The sequence below is a fragment of the Mus caroli genome, chromosome 13, assembly GCF_900094665.2.
Source record: "Mus caroli chromosome 13, CAROLI_EIJ_v1.1, whole genome shotgun sequence".
Taxonomy (NCBI): Eukaryota; Metazoa; Chordata; class Mammalia; order Rodentia; family Muridae; genus Mus; species Mus caroli.
The window spans coordinates 85706855-85734472 of NC_034582.1; the positions used below are offsets into that span (position 1 = coordinate 85706855).

General features: G+C 43.1%; 1 protein-coding gene across 5 annotated transcripts in view; it reads right to left on the reverse strand.

Moving 5' to 3' along the window:
- Rasgrf2 (Ras protein specific guanine nucleotide releasing factor 2) overlaps nucleotides 1–27618 on the reverse strand; it is a 224913-nt gene that overhangs the window by 31858 nt on the left and 165437 nt on the right. For all 5 annotated transcript variants that reach the window (XM_021180496.1, XM_029468512.1, XM_029468511.1 and 2 more), the window contains exon 18: nucleotides 6661–6764. In XM_021180496.1, the coding sequence (XP_021036155.1) occupies nucleotides 6661–6764 (104 nt within the window). The remainder of the gene's footprint in view (nucleotides 1–6660; nucleotides 6765–27618) is intronic.

A 27618-nucleotide genomic window follows, 5' to 3' on the forward strand; every position in this document is an offset into this window, starting at 1 on the left:
GGTGGGTAGGGAAGTGGGGGGCGCTATGGGGGACTTTTGGGATAGCATTGGAATTGTAATTGAGGAAAATATGTAATAAAAATATTAAAAATAAAAAAAAAGACTTTACACTTTAAAAAAAAAAAAAAAGAAAGAAATTGACTTCACCTTCACTTTTTATTGCCAAAAGGTTCTTAGGAGTTCTGTGGGAAACTGACTTTTAGTACTTTAGTAGAAGTCATAGTGACAAAAGAGAAGAGAAAGCATGGCCCTCCAAGGACACTGGTGTCTTAACTGCCTACTTTAGTTCACACTGGCTAATGGGTCCCATTATAAATGCCTCATCACTACTAAGAGAAACCTGGTGAGCTTGAGGGGACTTTAAAGGACAAATGTAGAGATGGAGGACTAGGGGACTAGGGGAATGTGGCAAGTACTAAACGAGGATTTTTCAATAAGAATTGATAAGAAAACTTGATAGCCTGTTCATCCAGCCCCAAGGATGGAAAGGAAAAAAACAAACAAACAAAAAAAAAACAAAACAAACAAAAAAACCCCAAAGAACAAAAAGGAAAAATCTAAAACCAAACCCAACCTAAACAAATGAGCAAACAAATACACAACAACAGATCCCAGAGAGTGCCCAGGATTCACAGACACAAAAAGTAAACACAAACTTCTCAGATAATAGCTTACATTTAATGTTTGAGTCTGACAAATAATTCAGTTCTGTATAGGAGCCCCATTCAGATCACTCACCCAGGTCCCCAGTGAGAAAGCAGGCATGTGCATGCTGGGACATAATTCTGCTCAGGTAGTCAGGTTTCTTCCCTTGGAGTCCCCTTTGACCCAGGATCTTTAAAAACTAATAGGGAACAGGATGTCCCTGGTCTCACTCAGAGGGATGAGAAAGGTCAAATGAGAGCCACAGCAGGCTCAAATGTTGTACAGACCAAGATTATCATCGGCCTATGAGTTTAGAAACCTAGGGGACTGAGAAGCTAGAGTTGCTGGCTTAAGTGAGCTAAGCAGAGCACTCTCTATTTTCTGTTGGCTCCTGCTATGGGAAAGGTGAGTTTGTGAGCAAAACAATACTTTATGCTACTAGATACCTAGAATCCCTTTGTTGTCAGGAATTGGTGGACAACTAGAAGTAATGGACAGCCATCATGAAGGGTTAAGAAAGTACATAGCTCACAGATCATCCAATTTGATTATGTATGAGGCCATTTGCATGACTGAAGCACTAGACAATGAACCTGGTATTAAAAAGAATTATTTCATTACCATTAGCATCTCAGGTTGAGACTAAATTTTATCACCTAGGTCCGAGAATCCCTGTCAGCTTTGACTTGCTGTGGAGAGAGAGGCTCAGGAACTTTGATGTATCTTGATACCTTTGAGCAGTGGGACATCTTCCAAGCTGTCTATTAAGGCAGAATTTCTTAAGGCCTTTATATGCCCGTTGATATCCAAAACTGAGTGGTGCTCCAGCAATTGTCAGAGGGACATTGTGTTCTGCCCCATGTAATCTATAGCAGATATAAATCCTATGTGTTGGACAACAGAAAACAGACTTGGACATGAAAGAAATGTTTCTAGGGTAATATTTAGAAATAGAACCAAAAAGCACTGCCAGTGTCAACATGGTATTTTGTATCAGAAGTGGGGTCTCCTGTTTTATACCTTGAGTTTGCAATACCCCAAGAGTTGATTAGATAGATGGAGAATCCTTTTGGGTTTGGGAGCACAGACTGCATAGCCAGGAGGCTGGGTGGAGATCTGGGCACTGCCTGTTGCTTTCTATGTAATCACAGGAACAAAACCAACTCTGAGCCACAGTGTCCTCTTCTGTAGAGCTGGGCTAATGAGTACATCTGCCTTCTTCCCTTCGGAAGTGAAAAGCAGGAACAATGAGTTACCCTCGAGAGCTTAGAACAGTGACTGACACATGGAATAATAGGAGCTTTGGAGACATTTGTAAAATTACAAGGCTGTTACATAAAAAAAAAAAAGCATCCCCACAGAGAGGCTACTTCCTAAGTAAAGTGTTTAAAAGACCTTCATAAAAGACCTGGCTCACCATATCATAAAACAACAGCAAACCTCAAGCTGGCCTCTAGACTGTGCTAAAGCAGCCAAATGCTTCCTCTTTTGTTCAGGGCACCAGCACACAGATCCCCTGGAAATCAAAGCACCTGCCTGTAGTGAAAATTGGGGGTGCGGTGGGGGTATACATCCCTGGGCATCTTCAGGAGACTCAAGACAGAAAGCACTCTTGGAGGGCAGAGGAGCCTGAAGCACAGATGGGTATCCTCATTCTGTAGAGAGCTCAGTGGTTAGGCATCCCTACACCGAGGCTGCCTCACAAGTGGAAAGGTAGAGCCACTGCTTGGGAGATGAGGGTAGGCTGGGCATATGTATGGAAAACTACTGGAAGAAGATGGACAAAAGCAGGAATGGGCATAGACAGAGGGACTGAGCCCTGGGATAGGACAGCGCGGTCGGTCTGCCAAGAACTGTCAGTAGAGGTGACAGCAGCTGCCTGTTCAGTGGTTTCTTACAAATTGCATTCTCCCACCCACACCAAAAGCTGTGCGATGCTTGTCCTGGCTCAACCCCCACTTCAGATCTAGAACAAAGGATGCATCTGAACTCTCTGACGAGACACTGAGTTCTGTGTTTTGCAGCGTGAAGCCAAGAAATAATTAATTAATTAATTAAACCACTGACAAAATAAGCAACAGTTGGAAAGGAGGGAGGGAGGGAGGGAGGGCAGTTGCATCCCCCTCTGACCCAGACATCCTTGAGCAAGCTTCTCAGTGGGGATCAATAGCGCCAGTGCCTGCTTCTCTGGTTTCTGTGACTCACTCAGGCACATTCCTATTTCTGTGGCAGGACACAGGAAGGCACTCTGGTCCTTTCCTTCCAGGGGAGGGAGGGACTTTCATCTTCTCCTGTGATTTCACTATCACACTGGAATTATGTAAAGGTTTGGTTTTCTCTCCACAAGGAGGGGCCTTCCTTCTCAGCTTCCTACCATGGTTGTGCCAGAGACCATGGGGGCAAGGCTGCAAGAACTCCAGTCTCAGCCTTGGGTCTTTTCCTGACAGATCTCTGGTTTGTATTTATAGTGATCTCATTTTAATTAAGTGATAAAAACCTCAATGCTTCTTCCATGCTAGCTACCCACAGGAGACCAATCAGCTACATGAGTTCAGAAGCCACTGCGCTGGGCAGTGCAGATAAAGTGCAGCATTTCTACCAAACTCCTAAAGACCTCAGAGGGCATCTGCTGCCCTCTGAGGATTCAGCATCTTTGCCAGTCAGCTGTAGGGCTGGCATTCTGCTTACCTGAGGTCAGGGTGTAGACACAAGACTCCCTCCCCCAAGAGCAGCCATCTACACCAGCCCACTACATGAGTCACCTCATGTCATTATCCCCATGGCTCACAGGAAGAACTGCCATTATTTGGATTTTTCTAGGGGAAGAAGTCTAGAACCTGAGCCAGCAAATGCCAGAGCAGGGGTCTCATTGTAAATCAGTCTTTACTCCCCACCCCACCCCATCTCTAAGGTACCTAGCCACACCCTCAGTGATGAGAGCCTTGTTAGCACAGACTCATGCCTCTCCCTGGAGTATTACCTCAGCTATTAGGGAATGGGCTCCCTGTCTTGAACAGGATGGGATTTCAGGGATTTGGTCACTACAGTGATCACTGATACACACTTAAGCTCAGGACTATTTATGTGAAGTCTAGCACAGCTCAATCAAAAGGAAGAAACCATATAATTCAATATGAATTTAAAAATCCTTCTTTTTTTCAGATAAATATGTTTTCCTTAGTTTGCCACAAAATTCCTGTAAGAAGACTGAACTGAGTTAGAAACTTGATGGCTGGGTTATTTGAACGCAGCCAGTGAAACGGGCTCTGAACAGAAGCAGGACTGTGAATGGAGTCACCAGTCACCCTCACGGCCTCTAGCCAGGCCTGTTTAGTTGCTGTAAACCAGCCTCCACTGTCCGCAGGTGCTACCCTCCTGGGGCCTTTTGGCTGCAACCAGGGTCTTGTGCAGTCCACACAAGTAACATGTGTGACTCTGTCCACACCTGGCCTGGTCTAAGCCTGGAAAGTGGCATAAAAGGTTTCTTCAGCTCCCTCCACCTTAACTGTCCACCTTAGCTGTGGCTGCAGACACTTGGGGGAAAAGAGCTAAGTCTGGAGTGATATGCAGGTGGATCACCTGGGCTTTGGCTCCTCTGGTTGTGACAGAGGCACAGTGATTAGCTCTTGTGGGCATGTTGATGGGATTTTGAAGAGGACTCTGCTGGACACTTTGGCCAGCTTACCTGACCCAGGTAATGTCTGGCCTCTTGTGAGTCATTTTCAACTCCCCAAGGTCCTGGATTTCCAATCTGGCACTTCCAGCCTCTTCCAGTATCTGACAGGCTGCAGAGTTCCTCACTGTGCCCCAGCAAACACCTTATGTGGCATCCTCCCTCAGGGCATATGGCTGATGGCTTCCTCAAACTGTGTCTTCTGCAGCTGCCTGATGGAGAAGCAACTCTGTCCCTTCCCCATGTCTCAGGAAACCGACCCTGAAACTCTCTCTGACCCCTCTCATCTTGACTTTCCACTGGTGGGTGAGCAGGACTGTGGCTGGGTTGCTTTCAGGAGCTTTCTTGTCCTTCTTAGGTGGCCTTCAAACTCCTTAAGGGTTTGAAGTCTTTGCTTCCTCTGCCTGTCCCCACTCTCCACCGCACCCTACCCCCAACCCCAAGCCTCTGGTCCTCTGCCTGAAAGTCTGAGGCAACCACAAGAGCCAGAGGGAAGACAGCTGCACAGGAATAACGCTAAGCACAATGGATGAGAGCGGCCACCTTTCCCATGGCTGGAAACTCCTTGAGGTCAGAGACCACATGGGTGTTAGTTGCCCCCACTCATCCCAGTACACAGCTCTCACTAGTGGACAAAGAGAGAAGACAGAAAAAATAACAGTAACAATGCTCTGTGCCTGGATTTGGTGGGGGAAGGAGCTTGTTTATCGAACTGGGTCATTCGTCTGATCTCGTGCTCCTAAAGGTGTCCCCTGGGCCCAGGAAAAGGAAAATCTGAATGGTCCTTCCCTTGCCACTGGCCATTCAGACATGGCCAGAGTTGGAGGAAGAAAACTGCAACCCAAAGTCACAGCTGTAGCTCTCTTTCCACCATCATTCCATGTCTGTGAGATGTCTCAAGTAAGTGGAGTGAGTGGCTTCAAAATGGCCAATCAAGAGAAAACCCAGAAAACAAAACAAAACAAAACTGCCCTGAAATGCATCGTCATGTGACAGCCACACATGAGTGTGTGAGTGACAGGTCTGAGCTGACTCTCCAGCCTAGAAGTCCCTCAGAAGATAACAGTGCCATAGGAGCTAAAAGCAGCACAGCCCTGCTACGTGCAGAGACCGAGAACTGTGTACAAGATACACAGGAGGTGTGTGTATGTGCGTGCATGCACATGTGTGCTTCATGAAAATGCTTCCTTTCCACAGCAATGTCAATACATACTGTAGTGCAGAGCCCAGCTTGTGGGTCCATTTACAGACTCAGCCTGTGTTTTGGCTGCCTTTGGAAACTAAAGGGCAGAAAGTGACCCTGTGGGGCAGTACACAGCGACAGCCTTAAATTGTAAACTCAGTTCAACTGAACAACCAAGCAGATGTCCATGTGCCCAGGACCACAGAACTAGTGGAATGGAGACAGGCACACACGGCTCAGGGCAGGCACATCTGCCAAGTGTGCCTCAGGGCCAAGTGCATGGAGGCAAAAGGGACCTCTCCTGCTCTTAGCAGGAGGGGTCTGAATCACAAATGTGCTGTGTTTCATGCTTAACTCAAAACGGTCTTTATACTTTGCCACATTTTTGATCTGAGCCAATCAGGGCCCTGGTCTCTTTCGCCAACTCACCTTATAGCCTACTAGCCAACGTCAGTTCCAGGGAGGCCGGACATAAGGTTAGTAAAGAATTGTTCATTCTCTGAACTAACAAGGTAAAGAGAGGCCTGGGTTTGTTTTGTAAATGCAGGGGAAAAAAAACTCTATGAAGTTTTTGAATAGAACTTGGAATGGAAACATAAAACAACACTAGGAGTGGAAGTGGGTGGGTAGGGGAGTGGGGGGGAGGGCATGGGGGACTTTTGGGATAACATTGGAAATGTAAATGAAGAAAATACCTAATTAAAATAAAATAAAAAATTAAAAAAACAACAACACTAGGTAAGACATTCTGTGAATTGGTGAGAAACCCTCTCTGATCAGATACAAATGTATTTTTGGCCTTGTATTTGTGGAGTCACTGTCATGTTTGCCTACGGAGGCTATGGGTACCACTGACGGTGGAGGCCTCTCCAGCAGGGCTCTATGGTCAGAGGGGACCCTGAGAAAGGTCCCCAGATGCTCCAGGGCAGTTTCTGAGGGAAGAGGGAGCTTCAGTCAGACTATCTGCAGATGTGACAGCAATGTTGGCCACAGGTGTGGCTGGTTTTTTTTTTGTATGTTGCACATACATCTTCCCTTCTTAGCTTCTAAATCCCAGGGCTTCTAACTGTGTGTCAGGAGATGGTTTACCTGTGTAACGACTTGCAAAGGGAATGAAACACAAAATCACTGAAAGTCATTGCTGCAAAGTCGGAATTACCTGTGCATGCTTTGAGACCCAGTGACGGAGGACATTCAGGACTCGATTGGTGGCTGTTCTCCGTATGATGAACTCCTTGTCACATGTTCTCTCGTTGTTAAATCCTTTGAAGGAAAAGAAACACACACTGCAGTTAGGGCTGGACCCCAGGCATTGGGAAAGGTCATTTATTTTAGGACTCCCGTTGGTGAAACTCACAAAATGCTACATCGTGGCAGGGAGGGAAAGAGGTTTCAGACCTGTGAATTCTGCTTACCTATTATACTCTCCCGCCAGCCCAATGCAGGCACAGGTGCAATTACATGAATAATGCACACATATTTATTAAAGGCCACCGAGGAGAGCTAGCATTCTGCTAATGACATTAACACTTCCCTTTATGCCTCTCACCATCCACATACAAAGCCAAGAGGGAACATTGACAAAAGCACTGTAGCCAGTGTGGATTATAGCTTTGCCACAGAGGCAATTCTATTGGGAGATGGAGGTGGCCTTGTAGGTGAGACAGACACTCTATTGTTCGTCTGCATGCAACAGTGTAGCTGATGCTTGAAAAAGAAGTATTTAAAAGTAGCAAAAATTATGGATTCCAAATGTTTTCACCTCAGAAAACTTGTAAGTACATGAAATGATTGCTCTGACGATAGGTTTTAATCACCTCACAATGTAAATATGTAAAAGCATCTCTTTTATATTCCATAAATAGATAATATTTATGTCATTTTGTTGGTCAGTTGAAAATAAAATAAGTTGAAACAAAAAGACTGCCTGGTTTGAAGCAGTTGTCCCGAGTTCTGTAAATTATATCATTTCTTTACCGACTGGTCTTTGATGTCCCCCATGTTTCTGTCTAATAGAGTTGCTGTGACATTATGCTTAATAACTAATAAATGTTAAGTGTTTAGCCCAGTTCCTTCACAAGAGCAAGTGCTCAAATGTCAGCCATTATTATAATTCAGTGTTTCTCTGGTGTCTTTTTGTGGGGTGGGCAGGTATAATGATCTTGGACTTTATACACACTGGGCAAGATTTCTACTTCCAAATTCTATTCCCATCTCTGGTCCAGTGTGTGTGAGTCCCTCTGTGCTGCCACATCATGGTCTTAGTCACCTTTTTGTTATCAATAAAACATTTAATACTTCACACTGATCCCACTTTTAAAAATATTCTGTGATCCAAAACTCTGTAAAGGCTTGCACTCTGATCTGCATGTTTACAAGAGTGTCTCTGGGTTGCTGCCATGGAAAGATATTCATATGTGTTGCTGTTCTAACTCAGGCACACTGTTCCAGGCCATCATGAATGGCCTGCAATTTAACCCTGAGACAGGAAACGTTGTTAATCACATGACCAGGCTCCAAGTGTAGAATCTTAAGTAACGTGGCTTCTTTTACAAGAAGAGCCACTGCATAGGAGAGATGCTATCTCTGCTTACAGACAAGTGATAGGAGAGAGGCACTGCAAACTGGCAAAGGTCCCGGAGCTCACAGTGTCTCTGAGCTTAGCTCTATCCAGAGCACTCTTAGTCAGGTCTCACTGCCCGGAACCAGAGTTCTGGTCTTATGTTCCCTTCATAAATCTGTAAACCAACTTATTTAAAAATGTATTCATATTAGTTATTTGAAATTTTCAAATAGCTATTTTGATCTTTCTCCATTTCTCCCCCTGACTTTCCAGATCCATCTGCCTTCAATATGTTCTCCATTCTCCCTGTCTCCCCTCCCCTCCCCATCTCTGTCTTCCTCTTCCTTTCTGTCTCTCCAGACTCCTGGGTATGGGGCCATCCCCTGAAGTGTGGGTGACCTACCAGAATCCACACTGTTAAAGAAGACTGGCTCTCCCTCCTCCTTCAGCAGTCCTAGAACATTGATGACTAAATTTTTCAAGATCACACTTGACCCAGTTTTGATGGCAGAGACTTTGCTGATTACAGTGAATGGGGGTGATTTGGTTAGAAAAATAACTTTTCAACAGGAAACTAGCCTCTTGGTCATAAGGTCCTCTGAAAAGTCTGCAGCATACTGTGGTAACCCTGGGGAAGGACTGGATGGGAGATGGAAGGGGTTATGAGAAGGAATATGTTCAACATACTATATATACTTGTATGAAAAAGTCCTGTAATTCAGTACCATTAACAATATGCAAGAGAAAGAAAAAAAAGCAAACCAAACATAGTGTGCTCTTTTCTCCAGGTAACTATGTCCCTACATGGCAATTATATAGACCCGTGTTTTGTTGGCCTTTGATTTGTTTCGTATTTTTAAACCTTCATATGGCCTGTTAATGAGGCCTGAAACCAGTTTAATGTATTGTGACCAGAATTAATTAAATGAAGAAGATGAGGGCCATCTGCACATCCATGGTGGTGATGAGTACCCTTTAGAGAATGTGTGTTTGTGTGTGTGTGTGTGTGTGTGTGTGTGTGTGTGTGCATACACATGAGTATATATGCGTGCATGTGGGTATTATGTATGAGTATATGTTTATGTATGTGTGTGAGTGCATTGTGCATATATATGTGTATGTATGTGCACTACGTGTGTGAGGTATGTGTGTGTGTGTGAGAGCATGTGTGTGGGCCTGCATGTGCATCTGTACATGTGTATACATACATGCATGTATGTGCATGTATATATGTGAACATATGTGGGCATGTGTGTATATGAATGTATATGTGCTTGTATTATGTATATCTGTATGTATATATGATGTGGGTATGAGCATGTGTGTTGGCTATGCATATGTGTGCATATGTGTGCACATGTGTGTAAATGCATGCATGTCTGTGTGCATGTCTGTATTATGAGTTATATCATATAACTCCTACAGTGGGTGAAGTGAGATTTGAAAGCAGGCGATAGGACAGGCTGGTCAGCAGGTCTATGTTTAAATAATCTGCATTAACTTTCAGAAGCCATGGGAGGTTGGGTCCACCATACCCGAGACCAGCTGAGCATCTTCTCCTGCCATCTTTGTTCTGTCACCATCACAGCCTTCTCTTGTGGGTCTCCTATGCATTTCCACCCTCTCTAAAATCCCCACAAACTATTCTTCCAAGACAACTAGGAATATTTCCATATTAATAGCAACTTCTTCTCTCTTAAGAAACAGATCCAAAGCTCAGATTTTGCTTCTTTACCTCCAACTTCACTCTTTACAGGGACAGCCATGGCCTGAGCTCTTCGAAGAGAAACCAAGACTCTCCGTGCTTGTTTTTCCCATTCAGTGATCACATCTTTAACACTTAGTACTTGTTAGATTTCCCTATTTCCTGTGTCTTTTGTCACTATTCTAAGACTGAGCTCCACACAAGTGTATTGTAGTTACAGTTCTTGTGTCCTATATGACTTAACTATAGCTCCTGTGCATGACAGCTATAGATCCTATAAACCACAACCATAGCTCCCACCAACAGTTATGTTCCATATATACTACATTTCCAGCTCTCATACACATATCTATAGCTCCTGTACACCACAGCTACAGAACAAATACACCACAGCTATGATTCATATATACCATGTCTACAGCTCCTATACACCACAGCTATAGCTCCTGTATATCACGTTAGCATTCTGCCTAGGCTCTGCCCAGCAGTTACCTGGCTACTGCCAGGTAGGCCTGGCTTACTATAAAAGGGGCTGTTTGCCCCTTCCTCACTCCTTTATTATCTCTGACTCTTTTTTCTCCCTGATCCCTTTCTCCTCCCTCTCTCCCCAGCTCCGTTTCCCTTCTCTCCATGTGTTCCTGTCCAGTCTCTCTTCCTCCTCTCCCTTCTCCTCCTCCCCCCTCTCTCTTTCTCTACCTCTACTCCCTTCTCAACTTCCCTTCCCATTGCCCCTAATAAACTCTATTCCATACTATATCCATTGTATGGCTGGTACCTCAAAAGGGACGCCTCAGTATGGGCCCAGTGTGGTATCCCTCTCACCTCACCATTCCTGGCTCTATCAAACATATTCTGCTTCCTTTTTTATAAAACATAACATACTATAGATATACCTGTGCACCATAGGTATAGCTCCCACACACCATAGCTATGATTCATATATACCGCATCTACAGCTCCTATACAGCCTTGCTATAGGACCTGTGCACTGCAGCTATGGCTTATATATACCACATCTACAGCTCCTATGTATTCAGTTATGATATATATATATCATATATATATATGTGTATATATATATGTATGTATATATATATATATATATATATATATATATATATATATATATATATATATCTCATAGCTACAGCTTTTGCTCACCACAGCTACAGCTCCTGCCCATGACAACTGTCGCTCCATTCTCTGTCCTCCCAGTCTTCTAGGTATAATCTCATGGCTAGGTCATTATCTTCAGGGAGCCTGCTGCATTCCACAAACTGCACATCACTGTGTGTGCTGAGGAGACATATTCCTCACTCTCATGAGGTTTCTTTTTCTGGTGGGGATGGAGATAACCTTCCAAGCAGTTACAGATAGAAAATATAAAGCCCGCAGGCCACGGAGATAAGTGAGGTGCCTACCTTGCCTCTCCTCCCACCGCATGACCTTCAAATTAATGTTCCGTTTCTGTAAGGTATGTACAGAATATCTTCCTAAGAATGAAGTAATAATGTGTGTTATGCCACAATCTAATAAACTAAAGGAAAGAGACCAATGCAGACAAGGAGGAGATGTGCGCACGCGTCATGCTGTACATTAGTGTACCAGGGAGTCTGTGACTGACAGTCTTTAGAGATGATGGCTAGGAGATGGTGGGCACTTGCTGTGGGAACCACAAGTGCATACAGTTATATCCATTTCACTGCACTGTCAGCAGTTCTCGGGTGACAAGGGACAGAAAACCCTACTCAACACAGAGAGTGGGAGAAAGTGAATTACTATTTTATATACATGAAGTAGTTCTTGGTTCAGATCTCATTTCACTGTCAGGACATTTCTATTTCTTTTCTCTTTAATTCTGCTCTCATTTCCAGGTAGCCGTCCGAGGAACATCCTGCTAGCCTTACCAGAACAGTACCCAGCATGCAGAACGTGACTGTTCTGGTAACTTCTGCTGAAGAGAGGGGTTCGTTGTGTATGAGAAGCCCTGACATGTCCTTACATTCGCTGACAAACCCCGTTGTCCATCTTCTATGATCTCATCATTAAAATGCAGGCCTGCAGAAGGAAAGGTGTCAATCAAAGCATAACTTTATAATGTGAAGGGACAGCTTCTGCGGGTCTGTTAAGAACACAGGGATGGAACAGTAAACATAGAGCAGACTGAGGTTTGTCTGTCTGTTTTTTTTTTTTTTTATATCTTTGTATAAATGTGTTCTTATCCTTCGGTTTTTAATCCCTACTTGGGTTTATCTCAGGTCCCCTCTCCCCTATGTGCCATTAACTGTAGCAGTGCTGGAGCATGGTTGAAGAATGTGTGAGAATTCTGAGTGCTTATGAGAAAACTAGGATCTTATTATTTTTATTTTTTAGTAGATATTTTCTTTATTTACATTTCAAATGTTATCCCCTTTCCTGGTTTCCCCTCCAAAAACTGCCTATCCCCTCCCCCCACACCCCCCTCCCCTCGCTCACCAACCCACCCACTCCCGCTCCCTGGCCCTGGCATTCCCCTATACTGGGACATAGAACCTTCACAGGACCAAGGGCCTCTCCTCCTATTGATGACCGACTAGGCCATCCTCTGCTACATATGCAGCTAGAGCCCCACCACATGTTTTCTTTGGTTGGTGATTTAGTCCCAGGGAGCTCTGGAGGTACCGGTTAGTTCATATTGTTGTTTCTCCTACGGGGCTGCAAAGCCCTTCAGCTCCCTGGGTACTTTCTCTAGCTCCTTCATTGAGGACCCTGTGCTCTGTCCAATAGATGACTGTGAGCATCCACTTCTGTATTTGTCAGGCACTGGCAGAGCCTCTCAGGAGACAACTATATCAGGCTCCTGTCAGCCAGCTCTTGTTGGCATCTACAGTAGTGTCTGGTTTTGGTGGTTGTTTATGGGATGGATCCCCAGGTGGGGCAGTCTCTGGATGGTCATTGCTTCAGTATCTAATTCACACTTTGTTTCTGTAACTCCTTCCATGGGTATTTTGTTCCACTTTATAAGAAGGAAGGAAGTATCAACACTTTGGTCTTCCTTCTTGAGTTTCATGTGTTTTGTGAATTGTATCTTGGGTATTCTGAGCTTCTGGGCTAATATCCACTTATCAGTGAGTGCATATCAAGTGAGTTCTTTTGTGATTGGGTTACCTCACTCAGGATGATATCCTCCAGACCCATTCATTTGTCTAAGAACTTCATAAATTCATTGTTTTTAAAAGCTGTGTAGTACTTCATTGTGTAAATGTACCACATTTTCTGTATCCATTCCTCTGTTGAGGGACATCTGGGTTCTTTCCAGCTTCTGGCTATTATAAATAAGGCTGCTATGAACATAGTGAATCATGTGTCCTTATTACATGTTGGAGCATCTTCTGGGTATATGCACAGGAGAGGTATTGCTGGATCCTTTGGTAGTGCTATGTCCAATTTTCTGAGGGACCGCCAACCTGATTTCCAAAGTGATTGTACCAGCTTGCACTCCTACCAGCAATGGAGGAGTGTTTCTCTTTCTCCACATCCTTGCCAGCATCTATTGTCACTTGAGTTTTTGATCTTAGCCATTCTGACTGGTGTGAGGTGGAATCCCATGGTTGAGAAAACTAGAATCTTGTGACCTCTGTTTCTTCAAAACACAACATTGGTCTTGGAATGTGCTTTTGGGCCCCTTCCTGGAGTAGTGGATAGGCCTAAGTTTACTTCAGATCATTCATGATAACTGGCTATTGGTATTTGTTGGTATGCCTCCATGGAGAAACTCGTTTTCACTGTGTGCAGCTTGCCTCCTGCAGGTGGCTTGTCCTTGTGATTGGACACTTTACTCATGGGACTCTTCTTAACACCCAGAGGGTACATTGTCTGATGCTCTGAATAAAGTTGGCTAGTGCATGAGGCTTTGGCCCACCTCGTGCATCAGCTCCATTCTCCCAGGCCCCACCGCCTCCAGAGTGATAGACATATCAGGAACAAACTGAGGAGAACCTCAACAGGTTTGCCATTATTTGTGATTAAAAAATACATGGAGTATTGGGAATCGATATATCATTGCTTTCATCTCTCAAGAAAATCAGTAACAAAGACTATCAACTGAATTGCTTTTATGGATTTACTTTGAAAAATAAATACTTTAAGACTCCCAAAGGAGCGACTACACATTGAGTTTAAAACAGACTAACAATCTTTTAGCATTACATCTTTTACTTTTCATGGGTCCACAGATGTATTCCTCATTCTTTATAGATAAACGAACCAAGGTTTACAGAAGACCTTTAGCCACCTAAGGTGGCAGTAGAATGAGAAGCAAGATATGTTACCAGTTCTTCCCACTGACACATCCCACCTAGGTGCCTGTTTATAAGGCATAGTCATTGACTCCGGCTGGGCGTTGTTACTTCCAGAATGGGCATAGACAGGAGGAGATGGGTAAATGCACATTAATCACCACAGCACTAACTCCTGGACCCCTGGCCACAAGGCGGGCCCTGGATTAACAGCTGCTGGAAGTACATACATATGACAAACCAATGCTCTCACTGTAGAAATAAACATTTCTTCTGGGAAGACAGGTATAGACACTTCAGATTCCTTCAATCCAATGAATCCAATGACTTTGGACCACCCCACCACCAATACCCCTTATCCCCAAAGACAATGGACCAACCTGCATGGTGCCTCCTTACTCCATCCCCCCCATGCTCAGCAGACCTCACCACCTGGTCAGAAGATTGACAGCATCACTAGCAGGACACAGGGGAGACCTTTGTTCTCTTTCTTTTGGGGGAAAGAAGTGGTTTTTAACTCACTCTGCAGACCAGGCTGGCCGTAAACTCAGAGACTAGCCTGTCTTTGCATCCCGTGTGCTGGAATTAAAGATGTGCATCATCATCAACTGGCTTTAGTCCTACTTCCTCTGCACTTTCATCCTCATTCTTGTCCCTCACCTCTGGGTACTGCAGGAAGCCATGGCTGGAAGAATGACTTGGAAAAGGATCTTTGAGTGTCTGCATCACACTAGGAAAAGTCTGCTTTCCTCCCAGCATCTCAGCTTCCTCTTCACATAAGAAGAGCTGTCCAGATGCCTCTGAGGTCTCTTCTTCATTTCCTCTTGACTCATGCCCAGCCTCTGGCCATGGGTCTACACTCTCCTCTTTTCTAGTCCTGCTCTTCTTGTAGCGCCTCAATCTCTATAGATCCTTCCATCTGCTTGGAGAGGCCTCCACTTATTGTGATTCCATCATGGGTGACAGTGACATATGTGTGTTTCTTGCTTCCCCTAGGTCTTCTTAAGGACGTTGTAGGCAGACATTTAGGCACTTAGGCAGTAAGTACATCTAAGATAGCCAAGCAATACTAATTCCATACATCCAGCTACATCCATTGGATTATATAGGGCCCCTTAGTGGAAATAGACCAAAATCATATTTCTCATGTGTAAAGTTTCAAGACTGAGATTTGTAGAACAGTGTCAGGTCAGGGTATAATGCAGGATGGTGGGCCTCCTGAAGATTAAGAGAAGAAGCAAAGAGGCAAAGAGGTATCTGAACTGGACAAGACCCAGCAGTGGGGAAACTGTTTGTCATATGGCCCAAGCAAGTTAACAGAGGTCCGCTCTACTCATGCAAGCCAGCTTTGAAGAGAGGGAGCTTCACAGGTGAAATACTGGATACGGACTTGGGACTCAGGGTTATATTTTTATTTCTTTTCAGACAGATGATCCTTACACACAATAGGTCTCAGCCAATCTATTTAATTGCTTTTATTTTTTGTAAGCCTTAAGGGTTTATTATTATTATTATTAATTATTATTATTATTCACTTGATTACTTCTATTTATTGGAAGACTGTGACATTTCCTGAGTCAGGAGGTCCTTGAACCTCCCTGCTTTGCAATTTACCATACTTCTTCCCATTCCTTCATCCCTAGGGACTGTAACTGCAAGATACTGTGAAGTGCTTTCAACTTAGCTGCTGAGATCTCTGAAGACATGCTTGTGCATAGCTGAGAAGCCTACAACCTCAGAGAAACTCCCTCCACACAAGGGCAGGATCACACTGGCCTCATCTCAGGCTGTTTCCCCACCCTGTTTAGCTGCAGATTGGCTGTGGCCATCTTCCACATATCCACAGAGGCTACAGACAGTCTTAGGTACAGACCTGTATCATTTCAATGGCAAATGACTGCTCAGTGTTTATGGCTGCAAACCCTCAATTCCTAAGCACAGGTAGTCTCACACTGCTCTTTTGAGCTCACCTTGCACCTTTACCTCACGTACAGAGAACTTCTACCTCCTGCAAAGGGCTCTCACCATCCTTAACCAGAACACACGCCCTGTGCATCAACCTAACATGCATTAACTATTGTGCAATGCCAGGAGGCGCCAGAGGTGCCCCAAGGATTCTACTTACTAAGTCTGTGTTGCTGTCACTATTCATTAGACTGAGAGAGCCCTTTCATAAACCACAAATTCTGCAAGTGTTTTCTATTTAACTTCCCAAGAAATGATTCAACTGTCTAGAAATGATTTGACAGTCTACCAGGTATTTTTACAATTTTCCCTACCAAATCAAAGCATTTGATTTATATAAGTATGAATTAATGAAATATATTCACTGTTAAACTTCATCATTCCTTTAACATACTGATTCCTAAGTTTTAATCAGTTTTGAGGGCAAAGACGTGAATAATTACAGTGAATAAGTGTAATTGAGTTAAAAAATATAACTTTCCAAGAGCAAACTAGCCTCTTGGAGTAGAGATCTGTAAAATGCGAGAGTCACCCAGGGAGGGAGGGAGGGAGATGCTGCTGAGGGATGCAACATCTCACACAAGGATGGCCTTTGTGCTCTTCTCTCAAATTCAAGTCTGCAATCTGTCTTTATTTCGAGGGCAGGAGACCTGTGGGTTAAAAGGTCTTGGGAAGATACCAAACTGAAGGCACCACTCCTTAAGAGTTTGAATATTATGATTATCTAATAGCTATCATTATTCCATACCTGCTTCTGCAAGGAACTCCGCTTTCTTTCACACATGCAATTGATGACATGTACTCGGGGCCTCAGGGACTCAACTCTAAACTTTGTATTTTCCAGGCCCTACAACTCAGGTTCTGAATGAAATAAATCAGCACAATGGGGCTCTTTCCTGTCACTGCAGCCATTGTGTCAGGCAGGCATGGGCATAGAGAGCAGAACTACAGGACTGCAACATCCTGGTGTAGGAGTCACAGGGTAGCAGGAGTAGTTAAGTCAATATCATCGTGATGTCAACAGCTTGCTTGTACAGTGATGTCCAGATTCCAGTCTCCCTGTTGCCTCGCCCCACTCCTCCCTGTCCTAAGCAGAGGTGGCTAGTTCTGCATACTGTTCAGAAGTTATTCCTGAGATCTATGTGGGAAGCCTCCTCCTCCAGCCTTTCTTCTTAGGTACCTAGTTCTCTGTCACAACTATCTTCCCTAGGAATTAGCTACTTTCTTCCCTGACACTAACTGTTACGGATAACGGTAAGCAACTGACTAGTGTTAAATGCCTAGCAACCAGCCTGTGACACAATATTTGCACTTCAAAACCAAGAGGTGCCATTCTTGTCAGATGCCAGAGGCAGTTGCCTAACAAGCTTTGGCATTTTGTTATAATAACAAATTCCATCTCGATGTACTAACCCTAGAACATTCTTCTGTTGTGTTATATAGAAGGAAGACTGACTTCTAAAACATTTGGATAATTTCCACTTGAGTACTAAGAGGTCATCTCCAGCTATGAAGTGCTCAAGAAACTTAGCAAATGATTAAACTCTAGACTTTTTAATAGCATGGCCTACTGAGCAATCCATTGCCGAATTGGAGGAAGTGTTTCCTGTAGGGGTGAGTTTTGAAACCCTCTTCCTAGCCACCTGGAGGACAGTCTGCTTCCTTTGGATGAAGATGTAGAACTCTCAGCTCCTCCTGTGACATACTTGCCTAGAAGATGCCAAGCTCCCACTTGATGATAATGGACTGAACCTCTAAACCTGTAAGTCAGCCCCAAGTAAATGTTGTTCTTTATAGGAATTGTCTTTGGTTATGGTGTCTGTTCACAGCTAGGGTTCATAAACCCTAAGTAAGACAAACCATATTACATACTGCAGTCACTCACAAAAACTTATTCTACTCACAAGAGCTTACTTTCCTTGCCTCTGAAATTCTCTCTGAGATGGAAATCAAATCAAATTCACAGATCTCAACCAGCTATGGCAAGAGCCCCATTTGCTCAGTGTGATCAATTCTGTCACCACCAAGATAATTTTCAATGCTATGAGAGCCTGCCTTGGTATCAGAAATTACAATAGTTCTGTGTGTTCCTAATTGACTCCCTCAGAAAGATGCACAAGGCAATTATGGAATGATCCCAAGAAGGAATTGGAGTGAGTCCTTTACCTATCTAAGGCTCAGATCTCTTGTAAGAATGCTGACAACTGGCATTCATCTCATCAATGCCCATATCAGCATAAAATGATTCTCAAAATGCACGGGTAGTTAAATGTTGGATAAATTAGCTGAGTCTAGTTTGCACATAATAAGACCTCTAATTGAAGAGAGAAAGAAAATGCACACAATTAAAAGCTCCTTTCTTATCCACCTCCCAAACCACAAGCCTTGCCACTTGATTGGAGATGGTGCTGCCCTGAGCATGCTACAGAGCTGTTTCCAGAGTTCTAGCCAAGGTTTTCCTTCCAGTGACATCCCTAAGGAGAACTGAAGGGAAATCGCCTAACTTGCTTCAACCTTTGCTCTGAAGAGGTCTGCAATCTAAGCATTACAGTGCTCTAGACAACGCTCTCAACTCAGACACAACAGTCATCGAAAATAAGTTTTCAGATGAAGATAAAAATATGAGTGTTCTCTAGGCCTGTAAACAACAGGAATAGGAAGAAGTGAACTACATGTTAGTTGAAGTGTCATTTACACGCCGTGATATTCACCCACCATCAGTATGTTCACCGATGACAAGTAAGCTCACTGCAGTTGTAACCACAGCCAGTCTGAGAGCACTCTGACCACCCCAAAAGTATTCCTACCACCAACTCTCAGTCCACCTTTGTTGCTAACCCCCAATTCAATTCGGGCAAACAATTCTTGGCCTTGTGTCTTTATAGAGTTATTCTTTCTGGACATTCACATGGAGAGATCTTATCATATTTGTTTCCATTATTGATTTCTGCATTAATACTACAGGGTTCTCAAAATGTATCATTTATAATGTCACCCTTTTTCATGTTTTGCTTATTTATTTAGCATGTATATTGGGGGTCATATGCACATAAAGGGCTGAGTGCATCTTGCAGACATTGGTTCTTTCTTTACGTGGTCCTCAGGAATTGTCAGGACTGGTAGCAGGTGCCTTCACCCTCTAAGCTATCTCACTATCTCACTGGCACTGTGAATTCAGTGAAACCCATTAAAAGCAAAAGTCCTCCTTAAAAGCATTCCTTCATTGGGTGGAATACTCTCTAAATTCCTAGTAGGTTGACTTAGTGGATAGTGTTGATTAACAACCTTGTCTTCGGCTGCAACTTTAATTTCCTTTCCAATGTAAGGCACCATATCCTCAGATTACATCAGTCAGTTCACAGATGTGTTGCAGGAAGGGCAGAAGGAAGGTGACATTGTCTGCTCGTCATGATTTCGAAAGCTATGTTGTTCTGCCATTTATCGTTCACAATGTTCTTCTGTGTTAATATTTTGTAATGTAGCTTTTTAATTCTATTTCCCTTGTTACTATTTGCAGTTTCATGCCTCTACCAGAGTATCACCACTTCAGGTTAGGTTAGCTTTGGTTTTCGTGGTCCATGTTTGTCACTAGGATTGCTAACATTTCTGACAATGCACAATAGCCTGAGTTTGTTCCATAATCAGCCGTGTTACTTTTCTGTTTCTATGATAAAACACCGTGACCACAGCAACCTATAGAGGAAAGGGTTTGTTTTGGCTATCTTAACCTCAAATTTGATGCTGAGCCCAACAAATACCCCAACTGGTCCCTGGATCTGCTGAAAATCTAAACTAGTGTTTCTAAGCCCAAGCCATCTCATATGATCTTGTCTTTGGCAATGACAATGTGTACACAATGCAGTCATGAAGATGTGTGACCTTTTCAAGACAGAAGGTGGGAAACATATTTTTTTCAAATTATTAAGATGTTGGTTCGTGAACTGGCCTTCATGAACTAAGAATCCCATTATTTTCCTTTGGTTTCTATACTGAATAGAGGCCAGACAATGTCTTCTGACTCACGGTACACCCAGGGATCTGTCTCATGCCCTTTCCAAAATAATAAGAGACTATGTTTTGCCAGAGGTGAGAGGATGACACCACACTGCCTCATCTTTGAAGAACATGTAGCTCACTGGCTTTGTTTCTTCCCACTTCCTGCTAACAGTTAACACCTGGCTAATTGTGAACTGAGATCATTGGCATATTCTTAACCTCCTCTTTCTGGTCTTGGTCTCTATCACTCTTCCTGATGCTGTACTATTTATACAGTCCATCAAAAGTGCCTGCATTAACACTTCTAAAACTCCCTTTCTTTTCTGAATAGTTCTAGTGTACTCCACCATTATTATTGCATACCTCTACTGACATACCTCTTGGCTCATCTCTCCCAATTATCTGTCATACACACAGAGTCAATTGTGATGAATATTATTATATAACACACATTTGTTTGACAAAATAATTTCTGGGTATCCTGACTGTGCCCAGAACTTACACTGCTTTCACTGGGTCACCAATGGCTTAACACCTTAGATAATCATCCACCCTTTCGAAGTTATATTACTCATAATGAATTGCCCATGCAAAATTCATAGTGGTGTGTGTGTGTGTGTGTGTGTGTGTGTGTGTGTGTGTGTGTGTGTACATATTCACCCAAGCACATAAGTGAGTCACAAGGAGATACAGAGTAAATGAGTCATGGCAAAATACATTGATTTAAGCTCAGCACTTTGTCAGGAAGATGGAGTCTAGACATCTATAGAGAATAGAGCAGTCTCCATTCTCAAGATGTTTATAAACTGAGAGGGAAAACGAAGCCAACAGAAACAGCAGGATATTTTTACTCAACATTTAGACAGCAAGTAGTATATATTTAACAGAGTGACACATGTTTCATCCCTCTCAATCCTTATGACAACCCCATGAATTCAGGGTAACCACCTTCACCTCAAAGCTAGGAACATAAGGCTTAGTGAGGCTTCTGCAGGGTCACATGGCCAGCTAAGGGGCAGACCTTAAGTACATAATCATTTGACACCGTTTATTCTCATGACCACTTTTTAAATTTTGACTCTTTGATGATCATTCACTACTCTGCTTGTGACTACCCCACTGTCTGTAAGGCCAACCTGGTTCATGTCCCCTTAGAACCTCCTTTGGCCTTACCAGATCACAGGCCACTGTAAATGACAGATGTGATAGTTAATAGTGAGTATCAACTTAACAGGATCTATAACAGCTAGAAGATGAGTCTCTCTAGCCACAGAGGTATAGTCATAGGCTCTACCTGTGAGAAATGATCAAGGTCAGGTTAACTGAGGAGGGAAGGCCCACACCATTGGTAACCTGGGGTCTTGGACTGAATGAAAAGAAGCAAGTGAGCTGAGCATCAGCATCCATTGCTATCTGCTTTCTGCTTTCTGACTTGAGATGCAGTGTGATCTACCACCTCAGGTTCCCATGGAGCGACTGACTTACTTGCCAGCATTTACTGTACTCATGAACTCGAGCCAAAATATACCTTTCAGTGGCCTTTGTTGAGTGTTTTATAACAGCAGCAAGAGAAGTTACTAAAAGAGCAGCCACTTCTCCAGCAAACAAAAGCATCCTCAGTAAGAGGCACATGGCTTCTTTTCCAAACGCAACAAGAGCAGACTCACGAATCTTCAGGATGGGAGTGGAAGGTCTTGAGGAAGGTTAATTCCCCACCATGTCTCTCCCTGCCTCACAGTGCTGAGAGTGAGAACATAGGATCTGAGGACATCACTGGGTCCAACTGTGTTGCTTTCACAGTAGATTTTCAACACTCAGGGTTGGGAGCTCAGTACAGTAGGCATTATTGACAGAGTACTTTCAACTGGAGCGTCATAAGGAATGTGAAATCTAGCCTTAAGGATCTGTTTGAAAATACATTCGAAGATGTGAGTCAGTGGCAGAGTGCCTGCCAGCATGCACAGGGCCCTGGGCTTAGCTTCCCACAGCCAAAATCTGCTTGAAAATGAAAATATGACAAGACCTTGAACTTTAAGAAGAAATGCTTCTGTCTCTGGGATCACTGGTCAAAGATGCTGAGTGGGCAGGATAGACTCCAAAGAACTGACAGTGGGGACATTTTACAACGATAAAGAAAATGAATACAATTGATTGCTGAGCTCTATACTTGCTGTGGTGAGTCATCTGTATGTTTATCTAAAGAGATGTTTATGAGAACAAAGAAGAATGGTACCCTTCTCAGAAGACTTGGAAAGCGAGCACTGGGACTTGCTGGGAAATTAAATCCAGATTACCGCACACACACAGGAATCCTTGATACTTCCCAAAGGAAGTGACTGAAGCTGAGAAAGAAGGAAGTTCAGATTTCTAAAGCTTACCCATCACGAAAATCATTGGCTAGGAAGTGCACACCAATTTAACACCCAACTGTCTAACAACATACCAGATGCACTGTGTTCTGGAACACGCCTAGCAAAGTAGCCAAGGGTTCTAAACTAGGATTCAGTTAGCAACTTCTAAGAGCCATATAGGAAGGGTCCTTACCTCACTAGCCTGCTCCTTCCGGAAGACGGAGATGCTATCTACTTCTCACTTCCTAGTATAGTTATGATGGACATCCGTGACATCACTTACAAGTGACCTTCAAAACTGTAAGGGAGTTTACAAATGTAAAGTATGGGGGCATGTCTCTTCAAGTCCACAATGCAACCACAGAAAAGGGGAACTAGAAGCTCACAGGGTGGCAAACTACAGCAAGAAGGCTGGATGAGATGGATACAGAAGCTGCTCGCCTTTGGTGCCTTCCCTAACCCGGACTGACTTGTTTTGCACACCAGTCACTGGGATTGAGATAACTGATTCTGGCATTGTGACACTGCTTGTCAGACGAAGTTCATCCTGACTCAGATGTTCTACGGTGTTTAATTAATTTTGAATTGTGCAGCGGATATTGAAAATTAGAGGCAAGCACAAAGAAAACTCTGCAAATGGGGGTGGGGAGGCAGATTATAATGCCTGTGCTGAGGCCACTTGATTGTTACATGTTATTAAGCATGTAGTCTGTAGAGTGCATGATCTAATAACATCGAAAAATAAGATCTTGGTTTCCCTGTGGCAATTTGCTGCATTTATTAAACATTCGCAACACTATAATTTTGCTCTATTTTAACTGGTCTATTTTTGGGTTTCTGTGCGTTCGTAAGTCCTGATTTTCTAAGCCAGTGAAATACAATCCACCTCGGTGTCTGTCATCACTTCTCATTAAGGCGCATGAGCCAAAACCTGAGGAAGACAGACTTACCCGTACAGCAGACATCACCTCCCCTTAACCCAATATCAGCTAACCCCCTCACACTGTTCTAGGATGTTCACTTATTAAAATTCAGAGGATAAAAGTATTTCAAAGTTGAAAATCCTCTGCTGCCAGAGAAAGCTGACTAATTGGGGATGCATGTGAAACGCTCTGAAGCCATATTAACCTTTTCCTTCAGGGCTATGCACTGGGGCTTTGTTAGTTTGCTAATACGACATTTTCTTTTGATTTTTCAAGTCCAGAGTTTAACCACATGGCCAGTAATGACACAGATTATAACCAGTGTGCTGGAAGTTCACATCACAATCAGTGTTTACCTCATGCCTGCCCATCTAAGCTCCTCAACTAAAATGTCCACTTTTAAAGAGCAGAGGTAATGCTTTTGGGGGTGGGGTGGTAGTAGTGTAATGGAGCCCTTACATGTTAGGCAGGCAGTCTGCTTTAGTGTGCCCTCACACGTAGCCCTCAGATTTCATTTTCTGTTTCCACAGTCCCTAGGATGACACTGGCAGCAGACAAAAGATTTAGACAACTGAATGAAGAGCAAACAAAATCAAGAAAACATATATATATAATTCAGTAGGTAATGAAGGAATTTCAGGAGAGATCTGAGTCTTCATAATGGTCTGTGATGATCCTCTCTGATTTACACCTTGTGCTTAGAACTTCCCTTGAGAGGTGAGAGCAGAACTGTGCCTTTGAGACTTGCCTAATATACACAGCCACTTCAAGGCCAGCCTGAGCTACATAGTGAGACTACATCTCAAACTCCCCAAGAAGTAGGGAAGCAGTTCAGTAGAACACTTGCCTAGTGTGTGTACCCCTGAGTTCAATCCCTACACTACAAAGAGAAAAGGAAATCTCCCAACGGCTCTCAGTTCTGGGAGTCTTCCCAGTAAAGTGGGACCCGGAGGTCAGCAGTGCTTGGATAGTTCACTCTCTACCCTCCTTGCCTGTTCCATTTTTTTTTTTTTTGATCCCTTCACTACAGCCTCTCCTCTAAAGCTATTGGCTCAGTTTCCAGTTAGTTATATTACAGGAGGCAGGGTTTTGGGGCTCAAAATCTCAAGTAACCATATGGTGAATGCAAAACATCTGTTGTCCTGGTAATGAAAAATCCCTTAATCTTTTTTTCTCAGAATGCTTTAAAATTTTGTCTTAAGATTTCTAAATATCTTATAATTTTGAGGGTCCAGCTCTTCCAAGAAGGGGTTGCAAACTGGACCGACACAAGCTCCTGGAAGTAAAAAGGCCAGGCCACGCGTAACACTGAGACCAACATTAATTTCATCTTAAAATGATAATTACATCTTTAAACTCAGCATCACAGACAGACAATGGCTACACAGGGAGGAACATCTCCATCTGCAGAGGAGAGTGGAGTCATTAAGTGCCTCTCTATTGCTAAGCAACAGTGGAGCTAAGATCAAGAGACTCAAACAGCACAAAGATGAGTCGATTCAGTTCTGAGCCCTACAGGTGATGGGAGAGGAGCAGCGCTGAGCAGAGACTTGGGCTATGAGGCAGATGCATGTTATGTTACTGATTTCACATATACCATTTTCATTTCAACGTATTTGCTAGAACATAATCACAGGCCAGTATGTGTTCTGTGGCGGAGAACACAAACATGCTTCTTTTTCCAAAATGAAAATGCATTCATTAAATTCAATTTGATTAAGAATAATCTGAGTAAACCTTAGGAATCTATGATGTCATCTGTATTGGTTACTCATCACTGTATTTATAAATTACTGTAAAACTTAAAGGCAAACAACAAGAACCTGTTTTCTCAGGTTTTTCAGGATTCAATACTGGGGCATGGCTCTGGGTTTCAAATGAATTCCTAAGTCTACATGCTCAAGAGGCCTATAGTCGCTTGGAAGCTCTCCTAGGGCTCCCAGTATATTCCCAAAGTCATACACATGCTGCTGGTGGGCAGATCTCTTTAGTTTCTTGATTCATTGGTCTTTCCTATGACAAGGAGACTGGTGGGGCAGATATTCCATCATCAATTACATTAAAATATTTGTGCAGCAGGAGATCTGTGACTGGACAGTGAAAGGGGAAGCAGAGTGAAGAGTTGCAGAGACAGAGAGCAACTTGGAGGAGAAGAAGAAGCCAAGATGGAGGCGGATAGACAGGAAGAAGATCCTAATCCCTCGTGGTTTTAAATAACTATGAATATCATATAGGGATAGAATAATTGGCATAACTTGTCTGATCTTGGTGGGCAGCTTGTATCATTATCAGTTGGTTCTGAAATTATTGTGTGGGCATCTTGTGAATTGAGAATTTATTGATATATAAATCTGACTTGTGAATTACGAGCTTCTAGAGTTTTGTTTCTACCGGGTTGCTGGGTGTTGTGGTGGCTGACCGAGGGGTGAACAGTTGTTGCATGGGGCTGGCATGGCAGGGAAGGGAATTCAGGAGCTCTGGCCCAACTGGAGAGTTGGTGGGCAGAGAGTAGCTGTAGAGAGCGTAGGAACTTGGCGGTTCTATTTTAATATTTCCCGCGACAGACTTGTTTCTTCCATAGCAAGTGCACCAAGAAAGCAATAGCCCAAGAGAGAGCACACTATTCCTTTGATGACTGGGTTAGTTAGTTTTCTGTCACTGAGACAAAACATCTGAGAAAACCACTTATGGATTTAGTTTGGGCTCATGATTTTAAAGATTTGAGTTTATGATCATTTGGACTCTGCAGTAGTTGAGACAGACCATCTGAACAAGCAGCACGGTGCACTGCAGAGCAGCCAGGAAGCGTACAGAGACAGAGGAAGACTCCCAGGGAAAGATGAACCCATCATAGTCCCACCCTAGGTGACTGTGATGGTTGACACCGTCAACTTGACAGGACCTAGAATCACCTAGGCACACTTCAGAGCTCACTAAGGGTGGCATCACACCATACATAGGCTGGGGGACCGAGCTGGATAAAGAGAAAGCAAGCTGAATATGCATCTTTCTGCTTCTTGTAAATGCACCATAACCAGCTGCCTGGAGCTCTTATTGTTATGGCTTTCTTATCATGAAGGATTGTACCTTCAGACTGTGAACAAAATAAATACTTCCTCCTTTAAATATGCTCCTTGCCAGGTATTTTGTCATGCCAGTGAGACAGGTATCTAATACACTTACCTACCTTCCTTAACCAGGCCCCATTTCTCAATTCACCTAGGAATTTGTCAGTTGACTGATCCACAGATAAACATTTAACCCTCAGGATACAAGCCTCCCTCAAAACCTAGCAGCAGGTAAGCAAGTCTATAACATATGAGCCTTTGGGTGCTGTTGTTAGATTCATATACCATAACAACAACTTATAGACAGCAAGTTTCCACTGATGGCTTCTACTTCATTTTCTGTCTGGGATGCAAGATACTAAACTCATCCTATAGCACTGGTTCTCAGCCTCTGGGTCTCCATCCCCTTGGAACCGAAAGACCTTTTCACAGGGGTTGCCCAAGACCATCAAAAATTCAGATGTTTACACCACAATCAATAATAGTCACAAAATTACAGGTATGAAAGAGCAACAAAAATAATGTTATGGTTGGAGATCATCACAGCATGAGGCCTGTATTAAAGGGCTGCAGCATTGGAAAGGTTGAAGACCACTGTCCTAGATGTAGAAAGGGAAAGTCATTACCTTTTCTCTCTGAAAGGAAGAAGTGAGAACATTGCCGATATGGTTTTAAAATCACAAGACTGTTCAACAGAAATGTTTATGTTCTTTTCTAGACATAAGAAGCTGCACTACAGAAATCCAAAAGACCAAGGTCAAGCTGTGTCCTCCACGCGTCTGTAAAACTGAGATTGGGATTCATGCTTTTTCTTGTTTGTTTATGTTTTTAAGCATCAAGGTCCACTGTGCCAAGACAGTACAGTGCTGGGGCAACACAACCAAGGTAGGTGGGTGGTTAGAAAAGAGCCAAATGACAGGATTCCAATCTGCTATTTATTGTAATTTGGTTAATTCTGTATCTCATATTCTGTACTTGAAAGTGAGTGTAATAATAACAGCAGTAATAACCATAACAATAACTTCAAAAATAAGCTAAATTGCTTGATATTAAGTATACTATGCTGAAATCTATGACTCCAAAATGATTGTATTTTGTTCACAGTACCACTACTCAATTTATATACATAAATATCCAACTGGGCAGAGTGAAACAAGAGTTTAAAAGATGTATGAAGCTTTGGGAGGTCCTGTGCAGACAGTAACCACTGTTTATATGTTTATATATATATATATATATATATATATATATATATATATATATATATAT